The sequence below is a fragment of the Lithobates pipiens genome, unplaced genomic scaffold, assembly GCF_037356315.1.
Source record: "Lithobates pipiens isolate NorthernLeopardFrog02 unplaced genomic scaffold, aLitPip1_a1.2 Scaffold_28, whole genome shotgun sequence".
In the NCBI taxonomy this organism is placed as follows: Eukaryota; Metazoa; Chordata; class Amphibia; order Anura; family Ranidae; genus Lithobates; species Lithobates pipiens.
In genome coordinates, this window is record NW_027507789.1 from 50,986,146 (window position 1) to 50,994,978 (window position 8,833).

The following is an 8,833-nucleotide window of genomic DNA, read 5'->3' on the forward strand; positions in this document are numbered from 1 at the left end:
ATGATATATTTAATTACAGTAAAATCTTGGTTTAAGAATAACTTGGTTTGAGAGCGTTTTGCAAGTCAAGCTAAATTTTTAAATACATTTTGACTTGAAACACAAGTGATGCCTTGATATACAAGTAGCGTCATGTCATAGCTGAGTATAAAAGAGAAGAGAGGCACCTCTAAGTGTAGCAATATGGTTACATTTAATGAAGGTACAACATTTAGCAACATATTGCTACACTTAGAGGCGCCTCTCTTCTCTTTTATACACTGTAGCTCCTGCTGGATTTTGCATCTAATCCCCTTGTAGAGGCCTTCATTTTTGGAAGGATATTTTATGGTTACACAACCCATCATATTGCTATAATCTTTTTATAAAGACTATAAACTGAAGGATTTATGAATAAATGGTTGTGGAACGAATCAGTTGAGTTTCCATTATTGCTTATGGGAAAATGTTAAAAAAAAAAAAAAAAAAAAAAAAACTTCTAAACTCGTTTGTATTTCCTTTTCAAAGTTGTTGTATGTTAAAATATATAATAATGCCTTCACAGACAAGCCAGGCCAATGTCCTAAATTTGAGCCTTCTTTGACTTCTGCTACAAAATGTAATGACAACTGCACATCTGACAGCGAGTGTCCTGGAAATTACAAGTGCTGCTTTAAGTTTTGCGGAAAGACTTGTGTTCCTAATCTAAGTGACAGCGGCAAGCCTCAGATTGCAAAAAGTAAGTTAAACCAAACCACACTACGATAAAAATTGTTTTTATTGTCACCTATAGGACCACTAAGTAGATTGCATTTCAGTAATGTACTTTTAAATGCACATTTGATTACCAAAGCACATGTCAATTCACGAGTAGCTGCCATTGCATGGCCCACAACATTAAGGGTCCAGGAATGATCATCTGTCTCTAACTGCAGGTAAATAGGCTGCCCATAGATGCTAGGAATCTCAGCCGTTTCAGCAGGGACCGTCTGTGATTCGATCAATGTATGGGCAGCCTGATTGTACCCAGGTATCCATTGATCGACTTGGGTACAACCAGCATGCCAGATTTCTAGCAATCTGTGTTCTCTCGACACAGCAAGGGTGTATCCCCAATCCCCCCCCCCACAAAAGCTCCATGGGAGGGATTCCCCCATCAACCCATGGTTGCAGAAAAGAAAATCACATCATCTATGGCATGCCTTAATGACTGTGTGTTTGCTTACAAACACTGGCACTGGGACGGCTATCAGCCTGTCATTGTTTTGGACAATTTTTCTGGGCCCATCAATTTATGACTTAACTTAGGGCAAATAAGCTGTTCACTTTCCAGGGAAGTTGTACATTGCAAGGTGCAAAAAAAATACCAAAATCATAGAAAGGAAAATTTAAAAGAAATAAAATAAAACTGCGTTTTTGCTTGCACATGATTTGATTATGGAATTGCGGAAGTTCACCTCATTCAGCAAGCACTAAGGGAAATTTCCCTCGCAAAGTGCAACTTCCCCTAAAAAGTGAACAGTCTATTTGCCTTTAATGCAGAGATCTGCAAACTACAGCTGTTGCGGTACTCCATGTCCCAATGGGGCATTGTAAAACTTTGACTTTTGCAGACATGACTAGGCATGATGGGAATTGTAGTTCCTGAACAACTGAAGTGCCATAGTTTGGAGACCCCTACTTTAATGAATAAACTCCTAGACCTCTCAATTCAGATATCTGTTTCATCTAAGTTTGATATGCTTGCCCTTCTATTTGTTTTTGTTTCTAACTGTTCTATTATTATATTTGATTCCTAGGCCAAGGATTCTGCCCACAAGAGGATCTTTACAAATGTGCAGATACAGAAAGGGCTTACTGCGATGAATCTTCCTGCATGGATGGTTATAAATGTTGCCCTTTCATCTGCCATATGGAGTGCCGGGTACCTGTTCAAGGTAAAATTCTAATAAAACTACTGCAGATAAGTAAATTGGTGCTCATTTACAATGGTGTTTGGGAGTGTCCGCTGTCCGCTCTCCGCTACAAACTGCTAGGTTGCTTCATTCCCTGATAATACAAAACCAAACACTATAAGAGATATACCTCACTCAAAAGAAAATATATAATAAAATAATAAGTCTTAATCTTCTCACTCAACATAGATTGGAAGTTGACCATTGTCATATAGTCTTCCTGGGAGATATACAGTATGTAGCATCCTCCTAGATAGGTGCTAGGTTTAAGTAAATTTAGTAACTGGCTCACTGATCAGTTGAGCTGCATGTGATTGTTTTGGTCTGTTCTTTTTTTCAGTGGCTGCAGGGTTGATTACTTCCCTGTCTGTTTGGGGGGTTCTGGAAGCTAGCGGGCTGGGGAGTCAATCCCTAAGGATTTTTGCCCAGGTGGTGGCTGGGAAGGAGCATAACTATCCTGGGGCATGTGACACAAGGGTGCTTGCCCTGTAGGAGGAGATCCCAGCCTGGAGGGCTGCTGCCCTTTTGGGCAGGCCTGCCATTCTTTTACTGCTCATCGAGGTCCCAGCTATGCTAGCTGGGGGGCCTGTTCTGCTAAAGTTTGCTGAAGCTGACTGAGGGACTTTCTTTTGTGGATCTGGTCCAAAGGATTCACGGGAGAGGTGTCTGGAAAATTAGGAAGGAGACATCCAATTATCCAGGGAGATAGTGGGCTGGGGAGTCAATCCCTGGGGAGTGGTGTCCATATGGTGGCTGGGAGGGCGCATAAATAGTCTGGGGCCTGAAACACAGATTTACTTGCCCTGGAGGAAGAGACCCCAGTGTGGAGGGCTGCTGCCCTTCTGGGCAGGTCTGTCATGCTTTTACTGCTCATGGAGGTATCAGCTATGCTAGCTGGGGGGCCTGTTCTGCTAAAGTTAGCTGGAGCTGGGACTTTATTTTGAGGATCTGGTCCAAAGGATTCACAGGAGAAGTGTCTGGAATATATTGGAAGGAGGCATTCAATTATCCAGGGACAATGGCATAGATGGGTGTGAGAGATCCCAGTGACTGTGTGCCACTGCGATCCCTCTTGTACTAGAGTCAGTGTTACCTACTATTGGGACATTGTATTTGGCGTTTCAGTGTAACTCAGTCCTATATTTGCTGCTGCAAAGACTGTGCTGAGAATCTTAAGGGAAAGATTAGTGTCTTCAAGTTACTGCTCAAAGTGGAACTTCACTATAATCAATACTGACTATTTTTAATCCTTATGCTTCCAGTATTAGTAAACAGATAGGAAAGTAGATCATGTTTACTTGTGCCAAACTTTTTTTTTTTTACATTTACTCAGTTATTTCATGGTTTGCCTGCCTAGGCAGATGATGGTATACATCCCAGGAGTCATCAGGAGGGGAGAAGGTTTTTTTTTCCAGCTAAGTACACCCTCTTGCCTGCATGTCTGAGCTAAGGGCAGATAGATTCCAGGAAGTAAATGCTACATAAATTACCTGCCCTTACTCAAGATGGCCATGGCCAGAAATGCTAGAGGTGTGTTTTTCTAAGTGATTACTTAGCAAAATAAAGCATTGAGACATGGGTGGATAGGTGAATTTACTTTGAATTTCATAAATGAACTAAATAGCGTTTTGGGTTTGTGTTGGTCAGATGTAGAGTAGTTCCGGTTTATCACTATAGAAGGTATCCCACAGTTACCATCCAAATTCAAGTTCTGCAAAAAAGCATCAAAAAAGCATAACCCTAGACTGATTACTGAGCCAAAAGAGGGACTATGACTGTGTATCTGGCTGCTGGTGCATCTACTGGGAAAGAACCTTGGGACCTAAACAGCGGGCCCTTTAGGGGGTGAGCGATATATATCTCCATCTTTATAATGAACATTTGAAAGCTGAATTCCAGCCATGGATTATATAGCATAGTTACATTGGACCAATATAGGTATGCATTTGCCATATCTGTGGGATCCCTCTAGAGCAACCAGTAGATCGTGGACAGGTGATTGGTAGATTGCGGTTTGGGCTTGCTGACCCGCCATCCCAGAGCATCAAACAAGTGCAATGCAGAGGGACTACTTGTAAAATTGGAGCTGTAGTAGGAAAGAAGAGCCGCATAAACCAATGCCTCCTCTGTGGTGCTGGCGCCTGTCCCATGCAGAGTGATACCAACTGCACTTCTTATCCCGGCTAGATTTACAGGTCAGCATGAAGCAATACAAAGGGTATAAAAGCAGCTCTGTGTTGTTTTCTCACCACCTGTTTTAACCCCTTGGACATCGCAGAAGCAGACAGTTGCGGGCCACTTGCACAGTGGCCCCATTTACTTAAATGGGCCAAAATTGGCAGTCAGTAGCCCCCACTAAAACAACAGGGGGCTTAATTCCTGATGTGGCATATGTACACCTTTGGCTGCTGCCTCAGCAGCTAAAAGCTAAAAGCCGATTGAACACCTTTGGGATGAATTAGAGCGGAGACTGCGACACAGGCCTTCTAGTCCACATCAGTGACTGACCGCACAAATGCGCTTCTTTAAGAATGATCAAAAACATTCCCATAGGCACACTCCTAAACCTTGTGGACAGCCTTCCCAAAAGCATTGAAGCCACCCTATGAACTAACACTGGGATACCATTAAAGTTCACGTGCGTGTAAAGGCAGGCGTCCCAATACTTTGACAATATAGTGTACTGCATTAACCCATAGTAACTAAGCACTGATATTAGACCAGCACAAGATGAATTCTGATTGCTTAAATGAACTATTTGTACACATTGAATTTTCTAACACTCATTTAGACAGAAACTATGAAAAGTGAACAACATTCACTGGGTTTCATATGCCTTTCATCTTTTTACTATGAGCACTATCTGGCAGAATGTTCAATATTTTGTTGTGTTTCCTGTGTGTTTCAGTAAGGAACGGTGCGTGTCCCGCAAATGCTGCCTGTCCTTCTGGAGATGAAAACAAGAGTTGCTCATCAGATTATGACTGCAAGACTTTCCACAAGTGTTGCTCTACAAGTTGTGGACAGAGATGCCTACACTCAGTTAATGGTAAACTCTTTCGTCTTTACTACCCCAACACTTCATATTCCTGATATGCGTTTGTAAACATGTACTTGTAAAATGATCCTGTTCTCTTTGTGTGAAATATCTGGTGATCCTAGCAGTCTCCTCTGCTTTCCTATTTCAAACTGACCATACTAGGCATGAGAGCACATCCATCTCAGTGTGGTCAGTTTTCTAGAAGTGCTGGGAGCACAGCCTGTCTGTTTTTCAATGGCCAAGGCTTGTGCTGACTGAAGTCGCTGCAGGGGAAAACTTTTTTTTTTTTGCCTTGAGTTGAGCTTTAACTCCTATATGTCCTGACGTCTACTGGTGGTTGAAAGCAATGCTGAAAGTAAGGCATTGCTTGTAAGGCATTGCTTGTAAGGGTCATACTGGGTAAAAAGAGCGCCAGTCACAGCTGAGACCTCCAAGATAGGCCACCAACATCCTCCAATGTGCCTTGGTAACACAACAAAGCAGAGTTGCTGATTTGTCTCCCACGGCAGAGTTGCCAATGACCAGCAGCAGAGTGCAGAGACTCTTCTCACTGATCCTCTCTTCTTGGTCATTTGATTGGATTTGTGATGTCACATGACCAAGCAAAATAGGGACACATGGGAAGGTGTTCCTGCACAGGTTATTAGCCACTTTCCTACATAGCTCTGCTTTGGAGTATCTTCATGTTACAAATTGACAAGCTCTGCTTTATAGTGAGTGGTGCCAAGGAGCAGCAAGGTGGTGGCGGCTGGTGTTCCATTTTTTTGGGGGAGCAAACAAATCCCAAAGACCAGCCTTGTGTTCATCATCAATGATTCTGTTATCTCCACTGGCTGTGTCTCGGTTTGGCTGTGTCAGTGGAATTATTCTGCTTTGTCCCCCTCCTGTGGATTTCCAACTAGATGCTTGTTGTTTTGTCTGACAGCGGCAAGTGAAGGAGTCCGCTCCTCCACTCAGGCGCACTGGTCTGACACAGGGAAAACCGGAAGTGACATACCAACTAGTCTGTCACTCAAAGCACAAGGCCATATTAATCCTATGGGCGCCGAGCGGATGCCGATCGGCACTTTTCATTGCGCCACAAGACGGGTTAAAACCCCCGCAAATGAAGTGCCGTGTCTGCAATCTTGTGATTGCATTGACGTGGCGCTTCACATAGTGCCCGGCGCTCGAACACAGTGCACTTAAGGACTTTTTTTTTTTTTAAAGGTCCATTTGAAAAAAAACTTTTTTTTTCAATTTTTTTGTGACTGCCTGGAGGGGGGGGGGGGGGGGCGGGGGTGGTGCCCCCTATGGACGGGCCGCCACTGGTGGTGGCAGCATGTGATAACACCATCCATCGTTTACAGGGCCCCTCAAAGCATAGCTACATCACTGAGAACATATGAACAGCATCAGTACATTACAGCAAGGCCTGGTTCACACCTATGCATTTTTTAACGATATTTCAGTTTTGCAGAACATGGCTTCCTATGGGTCATGTTCACATTTATGGAAAGGGCCAGGGACCTTTTCTGGTGTTTGGTTCCATAGACTTCAATGGATCAAAACGTGTATCGAAAAACTCAAAATGCACCTGGAATATGCAAACTGCAACCTGCATGGGTGTGAACCAGGCCTTCATAACTGATATCAATAGAAGCTGCTCCAATGTCCAAATATCTATAGGGATTGGTGTCCTTGTGGTATAAAACAGGAGAACAAAACCAGAGACAACCCAACAGTATAGATTCAAACGATTCACTATATCCAAAACACTGATCTACATAATAAACCAAACCGAAACCATGAACTGCATAACCAAAAAGTCAAAATGAACAAAAATGACAAAATTCTGTGGCTCATGTCATGATTCGTTAGATTATATAGATAGGTTTTTGAATATAGTGGGTGGTGTGAGTCCGAACTATTGGTTATTTTCTTTGGTTTTGTACATGACTATAAATTATGACTTCTGTTAACTTGTTTCTGGTCTATTTTCTTGCAGGTACTATCAACATATATGACCCTAAACATCCCCACTTGTTTGACTTTTCGGGATAAAGAGGATAAACAAAGTCTACCGGGCACATGTTCTTATTTTTATACTAGCATGCTGTAGCCGATGTATGTATTGGTTGTATACATGGATACTTGGTGATTGAGCCAGGCCTAAAGATTAGTCGTTATATGTAGATAAATGTGCGATTTTCATTTTCCCTTCCTTGTTATTGGATTTGTAGCTCCCCTGAAGTGTATACAGAGGCAACCAAATAATAAAACAAATTTAAAAACAAAACACATTTTGTCTGTGTTTAATCCAGCATTGTACTGATTCGTGATGAGTGGCTATGGACGAGTTTAAGGCAGAACTGTAGCCAAAAAAATAAATAAAGCTGAAAATGAATAGTCTATTAAAACCAACTTTTGCTGCAATATTAATTTCAATCCAGAGATGTTCCCTGAGGTACTTTTTTTTTCTTACACAAGACATCTTCAGGTTTGATGGCCAGCATCGTTCAACCAACTTCCTCTGAGCCCAGGTTATTCTAAATCCTCCTAAACCTGTGACTGGATAGTGAAAAGAAAAGCAGCACAATGATGAGCTCATCTCTCTGTCACTCTGTTTTACCTTCCTATCAACATGGTTCTTGTCAACACATTGACCCTTGTGCTGCTTCCTCTTCTCACACTACAGCTCTGCTATACATGGACTGCAAGAGGCTGATACCAGGTCAAATTCATGTATTTACACTGCTTGCATTTAAAATACATTTATGATGTATTGTTGCTTACAGAGATACATTAGTATGTGCGTGCAAACATATGCGTATACAGTATTCAAATACAATTAACTTTTTTTATTGGACATGGATTGGCAAACACTCTTCTTGATCCCTTTCTTTTTTACTTTTGGCACGTTTTCTATATAAGAATTATAGATCTATTTCTATGTAGCACTGATCCCCGAAGGAGCTGCTGGTTTTATTGGGCTTACCGTTACCTTCTTGAATGCTTCTCCCGTCTAGGTTTTCCCATGGTAGATGGCCCAAAGAAATGTGAAAACTGACACTGAATCTTCTTTTGGGTTATTTATTTGAAGTAGAAACAGAGTCTTTCAGTTTAGGGTAGAGGGTTAGGAGTAAGTTCAGGTACTTTGGACTGCAAAAATGGGAAGTCTCTTATAAGACAAATCCAGAGAATAACCGTTTCACAACTGGATTCTCACAACCCCCTGATAGACCTCCTCTCACTAGGTCTAGCAGCCAGTAGGGTGTTAAGTAAAGTAAAGTCTCTGGCACAGACTTGAACGTAGAATACTTGAGAAAGTCTCTGCCAAAGGCTTGAGTGTAACTGAGGGACATAGACAAATTTAAAGGGCTATCATGCGGTACCCGTATCTCTCAGCCAGTCCGGTGATACCGTATGAGTGTAAATCCACAAAGTGTCCTTCAACTGAGCCTCCTGGCTCCTTCAGAGAAGCCAGCCTTGCGCACGGCCTTCTCCTGAAGATTCCTCCCCTGGATGCTTCTCCAGTTGCTGGGCCTCTCTCCTTAGATGAGACGGCACCGGACCACCTTTGAATCAATAGGCCCCGATATCCATTCAGGCCTGTCCCTGCAGTTGCGTAGCCTCGGGCTAGCCAGCCCCGAAGCTTGGAAAATGCATGGTTCCGCACCCCAGGCCAGGAGGGCCCTGCGGGCTGGTCAAGAGGACCAGAACCAAACAGACAGAAAATATCCTCTGGAAAACAGAACACCCGCACGTGGCGCCGGCACCTTAAAAACCACCTCCCAGAATGCACAGCAGCAGAACACTTCCACTGGGCTGGTTCTGAAAGAAACTGGGCATTCAATACACCCAGCTAGACTGCGTTCTC

The 8,833-nt window shown here is 42.8% G+C and overlaps 1 protein-coding gene across 4 annotated transcripts in view; it reads left to right on the forward strand.

The window, feature by feature from the left end:
- Nucleotides 1-7,252, forward strand: part of LOC143935377 (uncharacterized) — a 105,986-nt gene extending 98,734 nt beyond the window's left edge. For all 4 annotated transcript variants that reach the window (XM_077459199.1, XM_077459200.1, XM_077459203.1 and 1 more), the window contains 4 exons: nucleotides 545-718; nucleotides 1,779-1,916; nucleotides 4,843-4,983; nucleotides 6,962-7,252. In XM_077459199.1, the coding sequence (XP_077315325.1) occupies nucleotides 545-718; nucleotides 1,779-1,916; nucleotides 4,843-4,983; nucleotides 6,962-7,017 (509 nt within the window). In that variant the 3' untranslated portion in view covers nucleotides 7,018-7,252. The remainder of the gene's footprint in view (nucleotides 1-544; nucleotides 719-1,778; nucleotides 1,917-4,842; nucleotides 4,984-6,961) is intronic.
- Nucleotides 7,253-8,833: the final 1,581 nt, after the last annotated feature.